This window comes from Vombatus ursinus, unplaced genomic scaffold, assembly GCF_900497805.2.
Source record: "Vombatus ursinus unplaced genomic scaffold, bare-nosed wombat genome assembly UNPS02015089.1, whole genome shotgun sequence".
NCBI lineage: Eukaryota > Metazoa > Chordata > Mammalia > Diprotodontia > Vombatidae > Vombatus > Vombatus ursinus.
This window is the reverse complement of record NW_020954867.1, coordinates 5,649,259-5,672,726: the sequence shown is the minus strand read 5'-3', so window position 1 is coordinate 5,672,726 and position 23,468 is coordinate 5,649,259. Positions and strand designations below refer to the sequence as shown.

At 36.1% G+C, this 23,468-nt stretch overlaps 1 protein-coding gene across 3 annotated transcripts in view; it reads right to left on the bottom strand.

Annotated features, from left to right (window-relative positions):
* Positions 1-12,697: 12,697 nt before the first annotated feature.
* TDRD3 (tudor domain containing 3) overlaps positions 12,698-23,468 on the bottom strand; it is a 205,222-nt gene continuing 194,451 nt past the window's right edge. For all 3 annotated transcript variants that reach the window (XM_027846178.1, XM_027846179.1, XM_027846180.1), the window contains one exon: positions 12,698-12,964. Coding sequence is in view for 1 of the 3 variants with exons in the window: in XM_027846179.1 (XP_027701980.1) it covers positions 12,959-12,964 (6 nt within the window). In the remaining 2 variants the exon portion in view is untranslated. The remainder of the gene's footprint in view (positions 12,965-23,468) is intronic.

The window sequence follows — 23,468 nt, the reverse complement described above, 5'->3', positions numbered from 1 at the left end:
ATCCATGTTTTATGTCATCTACTATTAATGATCATAGGACCACTCAATAAGGTGATTACTGTTATTTATCTTTCAAGGAAATTTAAGTGATTTTGATGTAAGGATAGGAAACATTTAGGTAAAAAGAAACCTTTAAGGAATTTTGTTTTATGAAATCAAATACCTTTTCATAACTAACAAAGGAGAGTGGGACCCTTTCATACAATTGCAGGGTGGTAAAAAATATAGTCCATTATAGCATATTGCTTGTGAAAATCTGCTAGCATCCTACTAATACCCTCAATGAAGATATCCTTGATATATGTGTAAATGAGTTTGTATTAGATGGGAAAGAAGAGAGTTGTTAGTAATGTTCTCTTGGTCACCTTTTCTTTTGTCATTATTAATAAAATCTTAATTTCCCTCCCTCTGCCTTTGGTATCTTCCTCTTCTTCATATGCTTTGTGAATTTAATCTTCAATGCCCTCCACAATCTTGTCACCTCCAGCATGGTTTTTACTAATGTATGAGCCCAGAAATAGATTATATATCCATTCTCCGAGGTACAACAGATAATTTTGGGGAAACTCACCCCTAGATTGGCCCCCAGATCAGAATTTTTTATTCACAACTATTTTCGAAGCCTATATAAAGCACAGAAGGGATGCAATCTGCATCAGTGGAAGGAGTACCCACCCACCAAAATCATGGCTCCTTGAAGAATTGAAATATTTTACTACTTAGGAGAGAATTATTGAATGTCATAATTTCAAAAGGAATTGGAAATATTGTTTTATGTTGCCACAATATATGAATTCTCTAAGGAAATAACATGGTGCTATTTTGTAGATAGAAAGTGTGGCAGCTTCTGTTCCATTACTATTAAATTAGACTTGTAAATCTTGCCCACTAAAAGGACTTTATTTTCCTTTAGAAAACTTAATACTGAAACAACGGTTTTTGTTTGCCAAATAATTAATGCATTTAGTCAAAAATGTTTGTATCATTGTGGTCAAAACATACACATGCAGGAAGCTATATCTAAGCTTCACAGAAATTGCAGAACTAAAAGTGATTTATTTGCATTTATTTTGAAAAGCACAAAGAAAAACCCATTACATGTCTTACAAATTCACCTGCAGTATTTCCATATTAAAAAACTAATTGTACAATAAGCAAATGCTTCCTTATGCACCCACAATACATATGTATGTGTATATGTACATATATACACATAACTATGCTTGTATATATGTGTGTGCACATAGTCCTTGGTACATAGTAGAAGCTTAATAAATGTGTATATATATGAGTGTGAGTGTGTAGCCTAGTCTTACTATGATTGGTTTTGTATTTCCTCAACTATCAAACTGTACCTTTGGATATATATAAGAAGTTATACTGTAGAACCCTTCTGAATTTTAATAATTATATAGCTCTGGACATCACTGGTGTCTCTCATTCCCCTCTGGGCCCTAGTCTCCATTAAGCTAATGAACAGCACCTCTTACTGAAGTGTTAATGGGTTAATGGGTTCTCCCTCCCAGGTAACATATTTAATTGAGGCCTCTTGGTCACAATTATTTAACCCCAAAGCTGAATTTAATGGTGGTAATTTCTGCCAGGGGGTTATTGTGGGTCAGGAAGGCTTCTGACAGCTCTCAGATCACTGGGTGGTTATCTATGTGTCAGTATGTGGGCTTAGTTCTGTTTCTGATGACTTCCATGCAACCTCTGATGGATAATTTTGGTTATAGCCAACGTTAATTACAAATTTCATAGCCTGAGTTAATTGAGCTAATTCATGGAGATTAGTCATGGAAATTATGTTAGTAGAGTTAGGATTGCAACTGACCAGTCCAGGTTCTTCAATGAAGAATTTACATTACTGGAAGGTTTACAAAGTACCTTCTTCTCACAGCCTTATTGTGAGGTAATCATATACATGAATAACCTGTGGGAGATTAAATGACTTGCTATCATCACAAGGCTGGTTTGTGTTCAAATCTGGACTTGAATTCATATCTTCTAACTTTAAATCCAATCCCTTTTTCCATTATGCTGTTACGCTGTTGTCTATTAGCAAGAGATGGCAGGTAACCTAAATTCATTGTTCCTTTGTGAGATAAAAAGAATAATTTCTTAAATATCTATTTAATGTGTAGGGATATAAGGAAATATGATAGAATATTTAGGTCCCTGAAACACTCAGATATGATTGGCCCTACATATAATAGATATGATTATGAATAAATAACTTGACTCACAGGTGCTGAAAGGCCCTTATTTTTCTTTCTTTGCTTATCATATCCACTGAATTATTTGGAGTAAAAATTCTAAATATTAAATTACAAGAAAGGATAAAGATGAGAGGAATCTGTATGTAATTAAAGAATCATTAATCTGGTCTATTAATGTAAGTCATCAATACAAAACAAATGGACAACAGGAAAGTCCTTCATCTATCACGATTCCCTAGAAAAGTACGAGTAATTAAAATAGGGACCGTGACAAGGAGACCAAAGAACTCATAAACAATCTCAAATAACATGGCATCCAAGAATAACACCGGTTACATTTTTTGAATACTACATATCCAATAGAATGATGGAAGATTAAGAGCCATATAACCTCACAAAACAAAAAAAAAGTAGCATAATGGAAAATAACCCTACAGAAACCTTGGCATGAGATCCATCTAAATCAAGTCATCATGAAACTATTTGTAGATAAAACCTGGAAGAGCTTGGCCTGCCAACACTTCTATGGTGAACTATTCTTGCCAGAAATAGTGGACCCTCCTCATTTGGACTTCACCTTGGTACCAAATATATTATGTGAAGAAATCAATGATACTTAAGATGATGAAGTTGAAAAGAGTGAGTGGATCTGACCAAACGCCAGCACAGATCAATTCTATGCTGGAGGTAAGGGCAGGGTATATTTCAAAAGGATGGCATGAAACAGATCTCTTTACCAAAAAAAGAGACATCAATTCATGGAATGAAACAAGCATTTATTAAGTGCCTACTATATGTAAGGCACTATGCTAGGCACTGGGGATACAAAGACAAAAAAAAGTATCTGCCCTTGATGAGCTTACACTCTATTGGGAGTTCAGATAACATTTGTGACTGCCATTTCATATATATGCTTTCTTTTCTTTCTGATATCTGTATGAGAATGACCTACGTGCTCACAAAAAGTATCCATAATAAAAACATAAGAAGGGAAATGGAAGCTTTTCACAACTGATTTTCCAGAGCAGATCACATCTTTGTATCTTCTCAACTAAGAGGGAGAGAAAATATAAAATCCCATGATCTCTGTTTTTTGTTGATTATTATTAAGTATTTGACTTGGGAAAACAATGCACCTTTAAAAGTGCTCCACAATAGCTGGGACCTGTTTTATTGTATGATTGTCTAGCATTGTGAATTGTATATAATAGGTGTTCAATAAATACTTACATAAAGTGGAGTGAAAAAAAAGTGTTCCACAATTAGTTTTTTTAAAAATGTCTGCTAGATTCATATAAAATCAATGATGGTTGCAATTATGGAAATAAATATGTTAAACAGCCTGCTGAGTGCTAACATCAACTGAGGCATAAAAGCCAGAGACATATTCATGTAAGGTGTTTTCCAGTGTCATTGAGTATGCTCCATGTAGAGTCCAAACAGAAGGATTCCTTACTGATTATAAATTAAAATACTGTTTGCAGATGACATAATGCAAATTTTACTGAGTCACAGAATGCTTAAAAAGCCTCCTCAGTAAATCCCATGATAATTTGAAAGAGATCAACTTAACCACCTGCATTGGGGGAAAAAAAGTGGATGAAAAATGCATATTGCACAAATAATGATACACAAATAGAATATTAATATAGTGTGATTTGGACAGATACTTTAGACTGATAATAAGCTATACTTAGATTTGAGAAAATTAGACTAGTTCAAATTTCAGAACTTGCTTGGTACTTTCAATGACCATAAGCCCCTTGCTTTCATGAAAGCCCATTTTATTAACCTCAACATTGTCCCAATGATGTTATATGACTATGAACCATGAAACACCACACATAAGAAGAACTAAAATTGTAGATGACTAAAAGAGAAATTGGAGCAGTTAGGTGGTGATATAGATAGAGCACCAGGCCTGAAGTCAGGAAGAATTGATTTCAAATCTGGCCTCTGTCACTTAATAGCTATGTGACTGGGCAAGTTACTTAACCTGGTTTGCCTCAGTTTCCTTGTCTGTAAAATGAACTGGAGAAGGAAATGGCAAGCCACTTCAGTATCTTTGCCAGGAAAACTCCAAATGGACTCATGAAGAGTTGGACATGACTTACATGACTGAACAACAAACAAAACAAAGAGAAATTGAAGGAACCATGGAGGGTATAAGAAAGCTGTGGCATATTACTAGTGATAATTTACATTTGGCAAGGGCTAAAAAATATATTAAGAGTGTGTATGAACAGAAAAGGAAGTGGGCCAGTCATGCAGATAAATAGTTTAAACACTACAGTGGTACCATTAAGAAATTAAAAGAACCAGAGAAAAGGTTCAAGAAGACTGAAAGCCAGTCAGTCAACAAAAATTTATTAAGTGCTTACTATGCGCCAGGTACTGTGCTAAGTGCCTACTAAATGAAGAAAGGCAAAAACCCTGTCGCTTCTCCCTCATTTAACTTTATGAAAAGATATGGATGAGAATTATGTGGGATGAGAAGGCATGATGGTATTGTTATATCCATCTGGTAGAGCACCCTTATTAGTGAAATCACAGATCCATCGAAGCAATAAAACAACATAACATGAATTCTAAATAGCTACTTTAGGAATATACAGAGGTCAATTTACTTCACATAAAACTGAATACTAATGAGAACAAAAATTTAACAAATAATGCTCTAAGTACGGCATGCTACATCTAATATGTAAAGGGAGGGCAAGAAATTACTGTCATGTTTGAAAAATACCTTGTAATGTTTGAATAAGTAAAGCATGATGAAAAAATGTCAAAACTGTTGAGTTGTATTTTTCCAGATCTTTTCAAAGTCTGTCTAGCTTATTGTCAATCTGAAGTATCTGTCCAAGTCACATTGTATTACTATTTCTAGATCTTTTGAAATCTAAATAAGTACCTATTAAGCAGAAATTTTAATCTCCCTTTTCCTGGAGTTTATTTTGCTGATATTACAAAACTGTGCAATTAAACTCAAGGGAATCAAAAAAAACCAGGAGATATTTATGCTCATCTCAGACCTATCTAGATACAACTCTCATCAAATGGCAAGAAATGTTTTGGGGTTATAATGAAAATTGAAAACCCCACAATGTAAAACAGGACACCACAGTCTAAGTTAGTGGCATAAACAACTTAAATAATAGCAATCATTCTACTAGCCTCTCCTTCCTTTGAGAATCAAAAGCTTTACAAATGATAACAACAAAAATACTTCATATGATTCAAATGATCATCTCAAAGATCCTTAGGAATTTTTTTTATATCAAGCATTTCCTACAAGGAAAATTATGACTATTCACACAGACCTCACACAATTCACTTATTTATTCAGTCAGCTTTCAACCAATGGTTTGGATTTTCTTGGTATTATCTATAAGGTACAGGTAATATCCAGCTACCAGTTTTATGCCCAAAATTAGATAGACAGGCTGGTTAAAGCTTCAGAAAACATCTTCCTGAGTGCACAAAGCACCTTTGATTTCACAACTCTTTCATGATTGATTGTAAATACTTATATTTGTTGAAGGTACAAGTTATATGTGTCATTGGCCATAGCTAGCAACTGAGATGAAAACTCACATGGAGGTCAGGTGAAAAGTGCTCTTCAGTCTCTTGCCATACAAATGATCACCAAGGCATAGCACACTGAATTATCTGCTATATACCTGAATCAATCAATAAGTATTTATTAAGTACTTATTATTTGCTAGGCACTCTGCAAGGCCCCAGGAATACAAAGACTAAAATAAAACTATCCCTGTCCTCAACTGGGGGAGACAATACATATACATATACATATACATATACATATACACATACATATACATATACATATACATATACATACACATACACATATACATAAAGGTACAAAGTCCCTACAAAAGGAACACAACGTGGTTTTGGGGAGGAGGCATTAGCAGCTAAAGGGCTTGATTGGGATCAGGAAAGATATCATGCTTGAGGTGGTGTCTGAGCTGAGCTGAGAAGCAAGCTAGGGATTTTAAGAGTTGCAAGTGATGAGTGAGCACAATCCAGACACTTCAAAGGCTTGGAGACAGGAGATGGAACAATGTATATTTTTAGTACTGTTAAAAACAGAGCACGTCAACAAATGGATGCCAGTGTCTACTGTCTTTGCCGGAGACTCAACACTGCAAAGCCATATTATAGAAAAAGACTTAAAGGACATCTCATTCTTTCCTGTTTTAGAGAAAAACAATGTCACACAACTCAACAACTCTGTTTCCCGGTAACTTTGATTGATTTTTTTTTTAACATTTTTGAGTTCTTATCTAAAAACCACGCAGAGAGAGGAAGCATGGCATAGTGAAGAGCTGTTCTCAATATCAAAAATACCTGAATTCAAGTGCTGTCTTTGACACATAACAATTGTGACTTAACCTCTCAGGGCTCTAAGAGACTAAGACTATACATTGTAAACAAGGTGCCAATCTGCATTGGAAGAAGAAGTTTCCTTACTGGGAGCACCTCACATTGATAGTAAGATAAATAGAATAAATGAAACAAGATAAAGTCAGACATGATTGTATCTATTAAACATGAATAGCAAAAGATTTCATATCAGAGTCAAAATCAATGTTCATGTTCTCTTCAGGTCTATGGGGATCATGCCTACACAGGTAGGGTTGACCTCATCATTTATAAGAATATGGGACTCATTATTAAAAGTAGCAATTTTCTTTCTCCTCAAGTTGCATCACTAATGCTAAAACTACACTTATACAAGATGTTGACAATCCTGTATATCAGACAGTATAGAACAATAACTAATTCCAAGATGAAGGAGACAAAAATCCACCACTATCAAGGAGGGGCCCTAGAAGAAAGATCAATACTCACTCTCAGGAAGGGTGATTACAATACTGCCAAGTGGCTTAAGACTGTTGAGTTGGAGTCTCACATATGTAAATTTGGAAGAGGGATGTATAGAGATTGAAAATAACATGGATGTGGTTAACTGAGTTAACTGCCGCTAAATCATGGCACATTTCCTATGGGCACACAAAAGTCCTAATTGTAGGACAGACAAACAAAATCAATTCATGATTAGGAATTTTTAAAAAACATATTTCTCGTTGGAAAAAAGAATTATCTACAACATCACATAATAACAGTTGTCCTTGACATTATAAAGGGTGATTGAGCACAAAGAACTATGTTGAGAAAACTGTTCCATGAAGAGGTACCTGGAACACTAGAATTAGATCTCTAGTTTAAGGACAAAGGGGCTGATGGAGCCCATTAGGACTTTTTAGGAAACTCATCTCACCTACTGACAAATCAAGTGAAACAATTGCCAACATAAAAAAGGCAAACCAGCAAGGCCAGAAAACAGAAGATACAAAGATGAAAGCAGAATAAAAAAGGAGGAAAGAATATGAAAGGAATGAGTATAGGCCTGCAAAAAGACTGTTGTTTAGTCATTTTTCATCATATCTGATTCTTTGTGACCCCTTTCGGGTTTTGCTTGGCAAAAATACTGGAGTAGTTTGCCATTTCCTTCTCCAGATCATTTTACAAATGAGGAAACTGAGATAAGCAGGGTAAAGTGACTTGCCCAGGGTCATACAGCTAATAAGTGTCTGAGGCCAGATTTGAACTCAGGAAGAGAAATCTTCCTCAGTCCAAGCTCGGCACTGTATCCATTGGGCCCCTTAGCTGCCCACATAAAGACTACAACAACATTTTTAAAAAATTACTTCAAAGCTGAATAGAGCCTGAAAAAAAGCAGACATATAATTTAGGAAAATGGTAACACCAGTTGTGTACATCACAGATTCCAGAGATTATTAACTCCTATCACAAACCCCTGAGCTCTTCATACAAACTATGTTCTTCTGCGTGGAAAACTTAAGAGTAATCCATTTGTTGTGAGCAAGTGGATTTTTATGATGGCTTTTGAGCATCAATCATATATATGCCATTTTCAGTAACTTTAAAAAAATATAAAGAATACAGAGTCCTCACATGCTATGCATTTGCGAACTACAGAAAAGCATTCAATTTGGTGGAAACAATGGCAGTATTGAAAACACTGAATGACACCGGTGTAAATCCAGCCCATGTTGACATCATCAAGGAGATAAACAGTACTTGCAGAATTGCAAGTTCATTCAGAAAAGCATTGGCCAGAGAGTACAATCTTCCCTAAACTATTTGTGCTTACCTTGGAACTGTTGCTTTGGCACCTTGACTGGAAAAACAGAGCTGTGACTGATGGTGAACCCTTCTTACATTTGTTTTGAGCAAATAATTGTCTTTTATTAGCATGAGTCAAACTATAGCAGCTGCTGAATGACCAACCCACTTGGAGTGGACCAGTGATTAAAGATGGACACTGCTGGAAAAGCATGGAACATATAAACTTCTGGCTGGGAAATAAAGAAGATGGTGGAATCAGTCACCAAAAAATATGTCATCATGGACAAAAAAAGGTCAGAAGGTGCAAAATTTATCTGCATTAATTCCAGTTGTTTCTATTAAATACTCATATAAGGGGTAAATGTTTTAATACAAAGTATAGTCTAAATGACCAATCCATCAGAATGTAGGTCCCCAAAGGGAAGGAAAATTGGAAGCTGGTTTTAGAAGGCCCCATTCTATAATGGAAAGAACGAAGTTCAGAGAGAAATTCTGCACATAAGTAATAACGTGTGTTGGAGTCAGCCAATCATAGGAAAAGACATGGAATGGGTGATGTATCAGGGAAGAATGACAATAGACATGCTCTCTGGCTAATAGATTAGATCCTACAAAACTATAAAAAGCCAACTAGACAGCTGAAAAGCTATTCAAACAAAGATAGTTGCTGTTTTTTGTCCTTCGTTTGCAGAGGACTGTGATGGAAACAGTGTGGAATCCCCAATTCTGGTGTATGCTATGTAGTATCTGCCCTTTGATTTTGACAGAAAAATAACTAAGAGCAAATGTGAACATATATCTGAGGGAGTGGATTTTCCTTGTGTTTTGGTATACTATGAATATTGAATATTCTAAGCTCCAGATAAAAGTTGCACATTAGCAGGATAACATTCAATATTAGCTAATTGCTGGATAGAAATTAGAATAAATACACACAAGAAGTAACAAAGCATAATGGATAGAAGGTCTCTGAGACCGTAAGACCTGGTTTCAAGTGTTGCTTCTGATATGCCAGAAAGTCCCTATACCAATGAAATTAGAGGTTCTGATACACTTTATGTGTTTGTATTTATGTATAAACATACCACATATCTTGCATCACATTAAATTTTAATCAGTATCTACTGACCACCTTCTAAATGTAAAGAACGTTATGCAAATTTTGTGATACACAGAAGAAAAAGTATTTTATAGTCAAATGATATGTGCACCTATTGAGCAAAGTAACTAAGAGGAAAAAAAATCCTGCAGCCTTTTCAAAACCTTTGCAAAAGGGCTAAGAGAGTATTGATAAAAGGAAGGAATCTAGACTACATAAGAGATCAATAGAAATAAATGAGAATGAGCACCCTAGTATTCTCTAATTTGTCCTCGTTTCTTCAATAGCTAGAGCATGAGATACACAATCCAACTGACTTTTCTTTTCCGACTGCAGGTGGAAGGATAGCATTACCATCAATTCCAGATTCCAAGTAAAATCTATATTTTATCCTCTACTTCCAAAGTTGGCACAGAATTACAGCAGCCCCTGTCGGAGTCTGTCTAAACAATAGTCCCCCTGCTAAAGCTCTAGTCTGCTGTCTCCCTTAAAGCACTAGCAGGGGTGTCTATACTGGCAGTGTTCACTTTGGCAGGTCCTACTTTGAAGCAATGTGATGTAGGGCAAATACAATGAACTTTGGAGACAGAAAAGTTGAATTTGAATCCTGGCTCTGCTACTTAGTACCTGCATGACTGAGCATATCGCTTAATTTCTCTGACCTGTTTCCTTCTGTGTACAACAAAAGGGTTGAACTGTACAACTTCTAATGGTCCTCTTCCATCTCTAAATGAAATATAATTCTATGAGTAACCCAAGTAAACAATTCTAGAGCTCATCCTCAGACAGGTGGCCATCAAGAGATGAGTATTTTTGGTCACTAATTCATAAACATCATCTAAGGTGTGGAAGAGTCCTAGCTAAAGGATTCTGTCCTGATCCGCCTTAATGCTCCTGCCTTGTCTTGACCAATTTCCTTAAACCATTTATCCTGTGTTTCTCTTGTTGGTACACGGTTGTTTGCATGCAACTCCCTCTCCCCCCATTAAACTGTGAACTCCTTGAGAGCAGGGACTATTATTATTATGAATTATTTTGCCTTTCTTTGTATCCTTAGTGCTTAGCACAGTGCCTGGCACAGAGTGGGCAATAAATAAATCCTTATTTATTTATTGGACTGGAAGGATTTTGATCTACAATGATGGCAGGAATATTTCGATTTAATGAAATCAAGAATCCCAGATAGAATCATACTTATTAGTGTTAGGTTTAGTTAGGTTTAGATCAGAGGGTTTTCACCTGGGACCTTTGAACTTGTTTGAATATTTTGATAATTATATTCCACTATAATTGGTCTCTTTTATGATCTTATTTTATTCACTGAAAAATATCATTCTGAGAAGGATCCATGGCTTCACCAGGTTTATATAACATAAAAAAGGATAAGAATCCTTGGTTTAAAAATCAATCTACAATACAGGGTCAACCCAATTTTGGGACACCTTGTATATGAACTAAACTGTTCATGAAAATGAAAGTAGTGAATGGGACATTTAATAAAAATGTCTGAGTTTATTAATGCTAAATAAAATCCTTTAATTATTTCATTTTTAATAATATATCATCTATCTTAAATTGTCAGGGAAATGAAATATTTTCGGTATGTGCATTTTTCAGCCAACTTGCTCCTTTTGGAAGGTTGAAACTTAAAAACAAAACCAAAAACCTCTTCTGATGGAAGTCTTCCTAAGATATTGTACAACCCCCTGTCCTCTTAAACTACTAAGTATTTCACAAATGTAATCTCTTCTTCATGACTCAGGGTCATAATTATAGGTAGTTATTGTACTGTAGTGTAATAATACAGTAGAGACCACTGAGGTGTGCAAGGCTGTTGGTGCTTTTGCATTTTTATCATACTTTACTGCTTAAAGGCCTAATCTCCTTCCTGTCTGTTAGGCTGCCAGCTATCACTTTCCACCATTGTCTGTGGTCATATCTTGGAGGTCCTCAGAGACTGGATGACCATTTGTCAAGGATGTTATATAAGGGATCTAAATTAAAAGTCCAAGGAGGATTGGCCATATCAGCAAGGATGAACCAGGCTTCAGAGGATACTAAATCAGGAGTGATCAGAAGCAAATGACAGTGACAGTGTTTCTGTGGGGTACCGCCACACTAGAGAAGCCTCAAGCTGCACTTTCAATCCTATAGTTTCTGATTCTGAATGTTACTAGACCAGATTAGATCTTGACAAAAGAAGAGTGGGCCTGCCCTGGGTATCTACCAGCCTCACTCCTTTCTTATCTGCTATGTTTAAATTTGTTATGGGTTTATGTAACAAGATTGGTTTTGTGATTTCTATGTGCCAATTTAGTATCACCTAACCCCTGAGGACGGGCCTGAGGGTCTTTTGTCTGGAATGAAGTGAATGAACTTTGTAACAACTATTGTGGCAACTCAGATTTTTTTTTTCCTGGTTCACTAAAAGTCTAATACAAATAAATGAGGATGCTACAGTGTCAAACATTTGGCTGCACTGATCTAATCCTGTTAATAGAAAGATTTGTTAAAGTTAAAAGTTCAAGTAAAACTGATTTAGTACATATATCTATAGCAAAAAAATAATGCCTATTCTTGAACTTCATTCACTAAATTTACTTGGGAAATTCAACTGGAATGGTGAACAGGAAATCCCCAAATTTTCTTCTTTAGTCATATTTAGCAAACATTACAGTACTAAGAAATACCTGTTTGACTTCAGATTTTTAAATTATTATCCAGGTTGTTTCTGCAAGGAAAAACAGCAGACAACATAAGCAGATCCATTGCTTTTCCTTTTAACTACAGCAATAATAACACCATACATTTATAGAGTGCCAAGTGTTCCATATATATACATATATATATATATTCATTATCTCCTCTGATATTCACAACTCTGTGAAGTAGGTTGTGCAAATATTATTCCATTATACAGAAGAGAAAACTGAGGCAGGTGATGGGATTTACCCTAGGTTATAGTGGCAGAGTAAAGACATCAACTCAGGTCTTTTCCTTCTAACTCAAATACTCGGATTACAACAAGCCACCACAACAGTAATTACACGGAAGCTTCTAAAATACTATAATTGCAACACTTTGGAATGCAATTACCATGGAGTCAATTCCAGATAAACAAGAATGACAACATTAGGTAAATAAATAAAAGATATAATAAAAGGTAAATAAATAAAAGATATAATAAAGCAAGAATATATTAGTGCGCTGGTTTTATTGATGGCAGAAATAACACATTGCTTTGTTTTATATGTAAAAAGCATTTGCTTTATTGTAATTCAGAAAATTTTCCCAAGCCTTGGTGTGGATCAATTGGATATTTTTTTCTTCAATTCACCCCATCTTTCTTCAGATTGCAACATCCACCATTTCTGCTTGTTATTCTGAAGGGAAAGCTAGAGGTCCATCATCAGGTCTTGACCAGGATGGTTCAGTCAATGGCTCCTTTTGTTAGAAACTGTTATTTCTTTAAAAGGAGAGAAGGAAAGAGGAGAAATTAGATTCCCAAATTAACTTTAAAGCGATCTTTTTCAAAACACACTTGTGCTGAAACATATCTGTGAATCTAACATATATTTATGAATATCAGCTGACCTCAAGGAGAACAAATGGGACATTTTTAGTCCAATCTGTAAGCATCATTTTTATCAAGAAATAAGTGAACAAAAGCAAAAGGTATTTTATAAAGATTACTTTCTTTCCCCCCTGAGGATTTTTAAAGTGTACTCCCTGCACCTTCATTTTTAGTGTTAATGATTTTGGGGATTTAAATGAACTGAGTAGCTTTCAGCAGTGACAGTTTTAAAAGAAAGTATATGACAAGGACCCTCTTTACTTTCTCTTTGAACTCTCCTACTGGAAAGGATTTATTCCAAATACCTTATTTCTTTGTTTCTCCCTTCTTACCAGGCTGGAGAGACTCTCTACAAGAAAACTGTTCTTGGAGGGAATGACAAACATAAGCAACAAGGCAAAGGGTGAAAAAGGCATAGTCTTCACCTTATTTAATGACACAGGTCCAAAGGCTAAACCAGGGGCTGGGTAGCCTAAGACTGATCCAAAAAGCTACTAACTAATGTTGAATAGTTTATTATTATTAATAGAGGTGAGGTTAAAGTATGAAGTCATTTTACCCATGTCTGTTTTTCCATTATCTTTTCAGCAGAAAACAACAACCACAACAACACAAAACTTAAAAAAAAAAAAAAGCCCCAAAAGACTATATGGCAATGGGTTCAGAACAGTGTTGGTGAAAGTTGTGAGACCATATTCTATTATCTCACCATGTTACTTTCCTCTTTAAAAAAAACCACATACTTTATTTTTGACTCTCTACTGCCTCTAAGATAAAGGACAACCAACTCAACTTAAAAGCCTTAAAGTCTTCTAAGATCTGGCTCCAAACTCTACTTTCACATTTTTTTTAATCAATACTCTTCTATGTTGTAGTCTGTAGATAACTAGTTGTTTCTTTTTTTAAAAAAAATTCAATTATTTTTATTTTCAGTTCCAAATTTTCTCATTCCTTCCACCCATTGAGAAAGAAAGAAATACAATACCCATCATATGTATGAAATCATGGAAAACATATTTCTGTATTAACCATGTTCCAGAAAAAAGAAACAAAGAAAAAGAAAGATGCTTCAATATGAACTCTGAGTCTAACAGTTCTCTATCTGAAGGGAGATAGCTTTTTTTCATCATGAGTACTTTGGAATTGTGGTGGATCATTGTATAGAAAAGAGTTGCTAATTCTTTCATAGATGACTATCTTTACAATATTACTATTACTGTGTAACGTGTTCTCCTGGTTCTGTTCACTTCAACTTTGCTTCAGTTCATGTGAGCTTTCAAGGTTTTTTTTTTTTTGAAACCATCCCTCTCATCCTTTCTTACATCAGAATAACAACTAGATATTCCCAGATTCAATTTGTTTTCGGTCTCCCCACATTCAGAGAGAATAATACTACACAAGAAATGAGCTCTCTCTTCCTTTCTACCTTTCAGAATCTTCTTTCTTCAAGGCTCCACTCAAGTATCACCTCCCTGTGAAGACTTGTCTGATCAATCTAGCTGAAAAGTGTTCTTTCCCTCCTCAGATTTTCCTAGAACATGTTATCTTCATTTTTCCTGTGACCTTCCCCCTCCAGCATCATACACAAGAATGCAAGCTATTTAGGGGCAAGAACATTTCAGTTTGTCTTGGGTATCCCCACAGCATACAGCAGGTGTATAATAAATGTTTTTTGTTGTTGTTGTGAGTTTTAAAATATTTATGGGGGGATATGTTGTTCTCTAGGACACACTTAAAATTAAAGCCAGAAACGAGCTAGGCTTTAGTGGGAGTGAGGGGTAGGGGTGGAACAGCAGGCAGCAGAGTCTGCAAGTGTAGGAATGGGAAGAAGGGGACATAATAAACAGTGGTTGGGAGTATCAGGAATTTGGGGAGTGGTACATATAGCCATGCCCTGGAAACAAGGGAGACAGGTGGTAGGGTCTGGTGCCTACAATTCCAAAGGGCCTAGACTCTTTAAGAACATCAATAAAGAGCAAACAGGTTATGTTAGTTACTTAGGAGGTTGATTGATTGGCCTGGAAGAAGTGATAGGGAGTATGGAAGGAAACCTAGCACTTGTGGTCAGTGTTTTCTGATGAATAAGCCTGAAAAATACTTGAGAAGTAGTGCAATTAGGAAGGACTGGACAGTGTTTTGGGGGTTGTGAATAAAAGAGTAAGACAACCAGTGTCTGCAAGGGTTAGTGTGGAGTTAGAAAACAAGAGTCTCCTGTACTGAACAGTGACCTGAGAAAAGCTTTATTTGAGAATAGGGTAATAATATAGATCATGAACCTGTAAGATCATATTCTCTCTTCAGCTGCTGAGCTCCTCCCAGTTTTTCTTCTGGGAAGAAACAGCACAGGGAAGGGGCTGAGGGAAAGAGGAAAGGGAAATTACAGGATGTGAAGAAGACATCTGATGGTTACTCAGCCAAGGTGACTATTTTCAGGTAACCTCTCCTATGGAAAGGACACTCTTAAGTTAATATTTCCATTTACACCGCATTTATACTGTCCTTTATAAAGCTGATTGCTCATCAAAATTAAATTTCCATGTGGTCCAATTCTAGGACCTTAAATCCATGTTCTATTATCATACAGAAAAGTTTTTTGCTTCTAAGTATTGTGACAGGGACTTGTAGAATTCCAGTGTATCTATCAAAATAATCCATGAGTCTTGCCTAGATATATAAACTCTTCCTTATTTGATAAAGGGCTTGGGCCACAATGTTGTGCTCACATAGAAGTGTCCACCAGTCCTGTGGGCACTATTTCCTCATCAAAAAGCTATTCTGCTGGTGTCATTGATCAGTTCTGTGGGAAAACTTCCCAAAGTGATAGGGTATATGGTGCAGTATGTCAGTAAAGCTGAAACTGTGAAATGTAATTCTCAGTATATAAAAATGATGTCTTTAAAAACAAGCAAACAAAAGGCACTTCTTTAGTTAGTACTCAATGTTCAACCATCATTTTACAGGGTTTCCTGTCAATACATAAAAAGTAGTACAGAAAGTCCTTTCTTCACCAGAAACAAATGAAAAGACAGGACAAGAAGACAAAAGTCTTGTCAGTACTTATTATGAGCAAAGCACCTCGAAGCTTTTTACTATTTTTTTTTCCCCTTAGACTCAGTTTTCCCATAGTACTGTGCACCTCTCATACAGGTCCAGTTAGGTGATGCAGTAGATAGAGCACTAGGCCTGAAGTCATAAAGACCCATCTTCCTGAGTTCAAATCTGGCCTCAGACACTTACTAGCCATGAAACCCTGGGCAAATCACTTAACCCTGTTTGCTTCAGTTTCCTCATCTGTAAAATGAGCTAGAGAAGGAAATAGCAAACCACTTCAGTTATCTCTGCCAGGAAAATCCCAAATGGGGTCATGAAGAGTCAGACACAAATGAAAAACGACTGAACAACAACCACCTCTCATATGCATTTACTATGTATTATAATTATTTGTATATGGCATGTTCCCCTTCTAGATTATAAGATTCATGATGGCAGGGACCATGTGTTAACTTATATAAATTTTGTATCTCACTCTGTGCTGAGGACAGTACTCATACTTCAAATAATAGTCTGCTTCAAGTCTAGATGTAATATTGACGACTTGGAAACAAGAACTGGAGCAGAACAGTGGTCCTCCTGGGACAAAGGAAAAGATTTGAATATAAATCCCAGGACAGAGGCTTGGTTCCTATGAAGTGTAAATACCTCTAGGCTAGTTCTGCTGAAACAGCAAGTGGCGAGCCCGGGGGCTAGATGGGCTGGGAGGTAGCTTTAGCCCCAGCCACAGGAATTTTCACCTCCTGGACAATGTGGGGAGTCTAGCTTCTGAGTGGGGAAAGATTGAGGGAACCTGTGCTGCTGATACGTGGCCTGGACAAGAAGGAACCAGCACACACCTCCTGAGTGCAGAAGCAGTGGGGTAAGGATGCCACACTGGCTGTGGCCACTTATTCAAGGGCATAGTTCTTGGTTTTGGTTCCAGGCCAGAGGGGAGAACTGAAGGAAGATCAGAGGCCAGAGGCACCATCCCCCATACCCTAAGGCTAGAGGTGATTACAATTATAAGTTGCTACAAATAAAAAAAAAAATGAGCAGGCAAAGGAGAAAAAATTCATCTACAGAAAAGTTCCTATGGGAATAGAGAAGACTGGGATTCATCTTCAGAGGAGGCTACCAAAGCAAAAAAAGCCTTTCCTACCCCAAAGAGTAATGTCAAATGGTCACTTGCCCAAAAAGAATTCATAGAAAAACTTTTAAAAGACTTTAAAAATCAAATGAGTGAGACTGAGGGGAAAAAAAAGAACAATCCAAGAAAAACAAGAAGATTATGAAAAGAAAGTAAACCAAATGGAAAAGGAGATCCAGAATCTTAAGGAAGAAAACACTCCTTGAAAATTAGAATTGGGCAAGGGGAAACCAGCAAACTTATAAGAGACCAAGAAATAATAAAGAATGAAAAAACAGAAAAGAAGGTGAAACATCTCATAAGAAAAACAACTGATCTGGAGAACAGATCAAGAAGAAAAAACATAAAAATAATTGGACTACCTGAAAGCTATGACCAAAAAAAGAATCTTGATACAATAGTACAAGAAATAATTAAAGAAGGGAAAGTAGAAATAGAAAAAAATACATCGAAAGAGATCCTATGAGGAAAATCTATAGGAACATCATAGTTAAATTCCAAAACCCCCAGCTCAAGGAGAAAATATTATGAGCAACAAGAAGAAAAAAAAAACCAATTCAAATACGGCAAAGCCACAATTAGAATCACACAAGACCTAGCAGTGGCAACACTAAGACTGCACATCTTGGAACACCATACGTCGAAGAGTAAAAGAACTGAGATTGTGGCCAAAAATATCATACCCAGCAAATTCATAATCCTGAATGAAAAAAAAAATAAAAAGGACATTCAATGAATTGCCAGACTTTCAGGATTTTGTTGCAAAAAGACCTGAAATTTCACAACAGAAAATTTGACATACAAGATCCAAGAGAAATATAAGGTAAACATCAAAGACTAATTACAGGGGATTCGATAAAGACAAACTGTTTACTTTTTATACAAGGAAATGTAAATAGTATGTCTAAGATTGTTATTAGTAACTGGTTAGGTCAAAAGAAAGATTGGGGTAGAGCTGAGTATAATGTGATTCTAAAAAGTAAAACTGTTTAGGACAATGTAAGAATAATAATTATCTTATACAAAAGAGGTGTGAGAAGAACTGACACAGAGGAATTAGAAGGGGCTGGAGGACTAGTAGTTCTGGAACCCTACTTCTATCGGGAACAGGTTAAAAAGAGAACAATACATATATATCTAGAAGGGTATAAAGGCTTCTAAATTCAGAAAGAAATAAAAGGCTAAAGGAATAAGGAGTGGGGAGAAGACAAAGTAGGGATTTTTTAGAGGAAACCCTACTCACATCAGATCTGGGTTAAAAAACAAAATATACATCCAGAAGGGAATAAAAGTCTTCTAAATTTATAAAGAAATAGGAGGGTGAGGGAATAGGATGGGGGGGGGTGCTTATAGAAGGGTGTCTAGATTAACAAGAATGGGATAAAGAGGGAATAACATATTTATTTGGAAAGCTATAAGAATTTTCTTAATTTAGATAGAAACAAGATGGTAAGGGGAAAGGGTAGCAGGGAGAGGATAAGGGACAGAATCATTGAGGGGGGGTAGGTTAAGTAATAGGAGGGCAAGGTAGCTGGTAGAAGTAAAGTAGAGGAGTCAGGAGGGATAGGAAATAAGAGATACACACAAACATGAAATAAAGATCAGGAGTAGAATTTATTAGGAAAAAAAGCAGGAGTAGTAATCATGATCTCAGACAAAGTTAAAGCTCAAATAGATCTAATAAAAAGAGAAAAATAGGGAAACTACACTATACATCAGTCATTTTAATCAATATTGTTTTAGTTTATTTAAAACAACTCATCAATATAAGGTTGGAATATTGCTGTGGTGGAGGAAATAATGAGTTGGTGAAAAATGTGGAAAGACTTGGACTTAAGAAGAAAGATGTTATTCACCCTCAGAGAAACAGAGGACAAACAAGCATGGTAGTACAGTCTTACATAGATGCATATGAATGTGTATGTCTATATATGAATATGATTATAGATATCTAAGTATATGTATGTGTATGTAAGTACATCCATGTGTATATGTATGTATGTTTGTGTGCATATGTGTATATCTGTGTGTGCATGTATGTAAATACATACGTGCTTAATTGTATCCTTCTTGGGAGACAGGAGAGGAAGGGGGGAAAAAAGAACAATGTAAAAAGCGCCGAGCAGAGAACAAAAGAAAACTTACAAAGAAGCAAAGATGGACAGCTCTGAATACAATGTGTAGTATTTATTATATAGGCTTTCTTGAAATGGAAATTTATTGCTGTATATTTCGAATCCTCTTTTATGTTCTGCTGTGCACACGGCAATGCTTTTTTTTTTCTTTTCTAATTTTGTATTTAAGTTTTAGTATTTAAGTTCATAATGTTCTTTTTTCCTTATTGTGTATTTAAATTTAAAATAAATTAATTTTTAAAAATATAAAAAAATAAACATGTTGAACTGAATTCTTTTTATACAAATCTGCTTTTCCTTTTTGTTCTTCATAAAATCTATCCTGGGCTTTTCCAGCTGGATTTCTGCTTTGGCCTTTTAGCCAGATTCTGTGCCTCCAAGCTTTCCCCTCATCCCCTTCTATAGTATCTCATAGAGTCAGACTAGTCAGCCATCTTTCTTCACATCATTTTGATCATATTAATTTCCTATTCATTGGCTTACTGCAGTTTCCAACTGCAGGTTTACTTGTACATTGAATTCAAACTCCTAATCATGTGCCTGAGGCTACTAATTACTGTTCGTTCATTTCAAATTTCTTCATTTCCCATTATACCTCAGTTCATAGTCTATTTCAGACAAGTAAAACCACTCAGTGCCTCCCACACACTCTATTCTCATGTCTGTCTTCAAGCATGTCTCCTCCTTCCCTCCTCCCAGAAAAGCTTTAATAGCCCTCTCTACTCAATCATGTCCCACCTTATCTTAAAATTAGAGGTCAAAACTTACCATCATGAAACCTTTCCAAAGTTGTCACTACCTCATTCCTGTTAATAGTTCCAGTCATTACAGAAATTTCTCAAAAGAGGTATGGATAATGTAATTTGTTAACATACTACTTCTTGTATGCTAGTTCTGTCACTTTCCTATTTGTGTGATTTTGATTGAGTAACAAACTCTATAGGCCTCAGTTCCTGCATATATAAAAGGAAGAGGCTGGAGTATTTGACTTCTAAGGTTTCTTCCAGCTTAGAAATCTATCATACTTGTCTTCTTCCTTAAACAACAGAACCATAGCTATCTGATATGTCCTCAGGTAGACCTCTAGGTAACCTAGAACATTTTGGGCTGGCCCAGAAATTAAAGGTCCTGAACGCCTCTTGTCTAGCCCAAGCTGGTCGCTTGACCTGGTTCTGTTCTGGCTTGCTCCCAGGTCAGTGCCTAATCCTGATTTCCATCCCTCCTCTTATTTCCTAACCCTGCTCCCTAAGGTCTTTGACCTGGTTCTGCTTCCCATTATGGTCTGACTCACTTCCAGCTGTCACTATGTGGCTTCCCCAACTACCAATACACTTTTCAGGAGCATGATCTCCACTTCTGTGGAAAATGTTTCCACATTGGCTCATCATGACAGTAAAGGTGAAAGCTTAGGTCAAGTAAGGACAATGAGGAGGGCCAAGGACTGAAGCTAGCAGCTGCGGTAAATAGGGTTAAACAAATGGGGACTGGAGCAAGAAATACTCTAGTTGTCCAGGCTTCCATGTTTTACCCTATTTGGATGAATGTCTTCCTCCAAAATCCAAGTAAGGTTCAGTACTACTACATATGCTTCACCTAAGTTTGTTTTGAACCTTCCACCCAAAAGCAAGGTCACAGGGAGCAGTGACCAAGTCCTCTCCTTATTTTTTATTTCAAAGTTTCTGCACACTATGGGTATTTATTAATTTCTTTTCTTTTTCTTTTTCTTTTTTTTTTCATTTGAGACTGAATTTCCCTATTTCACCCAGGTTGGAAGTACAGCAGCCACTCATGGGCTTGATTCTAATACTCACTGGTATGGAAACTTTAACCAGGTGACATTCCACAAATTATATTGAAAGGATTTAGAGGATATCTTGGACAGCTGGGTGATGAAGGGATAGAGCACAGGACCTGAGAAGGTCCTGTTGTGGGAGGTCCTGAAGGTCCTGTTGAGAAGACCTGAGTTCAAATCTGCCCTTAGATACTTACTAGCTGTGTAAGCCTGGACAAGTCACTTAATTCTACTTACCTCAGTTTCTTCATCTGCAAAATAAGCTAGAGAAGGAAATGGAAAACCTTCCAGTATCTTTGCCAAGAAAAGCCCAAATGGAATTGCAAAGAGTCAGACATGACTGAAACTACTGAAGAACAAAAAGAGGATATCTAGTCCTTAGTTTTGTAGATGAGGAAATTGAGGCCAGTGACTTGCCTTAGGTTAATTTATATAGAAGTTGAAGGGCACAAAAGACCAAGCACAGTGTACACATGAAAGCTGATCTAATTTTTGCATTTCCACTACATAAATTTTAGGAATGTTACTTAATACAGTTGTATATCTTTAGAGTACTTAGAACATGATGATGCTTACTCTCTCTACCTGCTGCGAGGGCACAGGATCACCAAAGAAAATGAAGAATGAATGACTTATAAGAACACCTGGAAACAATCTATCCATGAAGAGGAAAAATGGAACCAAATAATTGTAAAAAGATAGAGACTGACTAAGTAGCAGTATGGTATAGGACAGGTGACACTATGTAGGGAAAAAAGATATGGATTTGAAGTCAGAAGAACAGACTTCAGATTCTGATTCTACCATTTAGAGAAAGCAAGATGGTGCAATATAGCTCTGAGCCTGGAATCAAGATGACCAGAGTTCAAATCAGCCTTTAGAAACTAGTTGAGTGAGCCTAGGCAAGTCATTTAGCTTCTATTTACTTCTGTTTCCTCAACTGTAAAATAAGGATAATAATAGCATCTACCTCCCTGGGTTGTTATGAGGATCAAGTGAGATAATATCTATATCTTAGCACAGTGCCTGGCACACAGTAGGTGCTTAATGAATGCTTGTTCCTTTCCTTCCATTTGCTGTTGATGTGACTCTGGGTAAGTAATTTCACCTCCCCTGTGCTTCAGCTTTCTCATTTGTAAAAGGAAGGCATTTAAACAGTTGATCTTCGAAGTATAAATCCTGTGGTCTTACTTTTTTGGAAGAGATGACTACAAAGTACTTTGCCTGTTCTATCATTATTATCTCTAACAAAAATTTGATTACAGTAAGAGGCAGCCAAAGAAGACACTGAAAGCATACTGAGATTAAAACCACTTTTTGAAAAATATGTAAGAGGTACAGCATATTTAATAGATTTTAAAGCTAATAGCCTCTAACAAGAAAAAAAGACAGAAAAATCTCCTTTTTAGAAAATTAAAGTAATATTTTCAGGCATGTTGACAAAGCTGAATTTTGAAATATTACAGTTTCATATTCTAGGACAGCACACTGAAGAGGATTTTTTTTCCTGCTTCATCAGTCTTTATAAGCTTTCTCTTCAATCGAAATGAAAATACCGTAAACGATAAATACATTTTCTCCAGCTGAGCTTTAATTACCAAGCTCAAAGCACATGTGTTTGGATTATTCTCTTATTCAAATTGTTTTTGGCAATAAGATGTTATAATGATAGCATCAAAGGTGCCAGAAAAAAAATTCATCTGATGTCAGGTATCAAAAGTTCTCTTGATATTTCATATTTTCAGCATTAGCCAATAAACCAAAAGGCTGCAAGCATCCTAAGCACAGTGCCAACTTGAACACTGGCAGCAGAGACAATCTTCATGAGATTGCAATTCCACAAGGAAGTTTGAGGCAGTTTACATACTACCATATACTGAGATGGATACAATTTGCCCTGGGGGAACCAGAGACCTGAAAGATTTCTGCATTATCCTAATGTCTGTTTCAACAAATTTAAAAGATCTCATATAGCCAGAAGTTTTCTCAGCTTTCACCAAAAAAAAAAGGAAGAAAAAGTCATTCAATTATAAGTACCCTAGTTAAGTTAAAATTATATTTCCTTGACAGTAAGCAGACTTCTCATATATGAATTTGGTCTTGCTTTTAAGTTACTCAGTGGATACAGGACTGAACATATACATACACACACACACAACACATTTTATATATGTATTATTTAAATATTTATTACTTAATATTTAAATATTGTTAGAACATGATGATGCTTACTCTCTCTACATGCTGCGAGGGCACAGGATCACCAAAGAAAATGAAGAATGAATGACT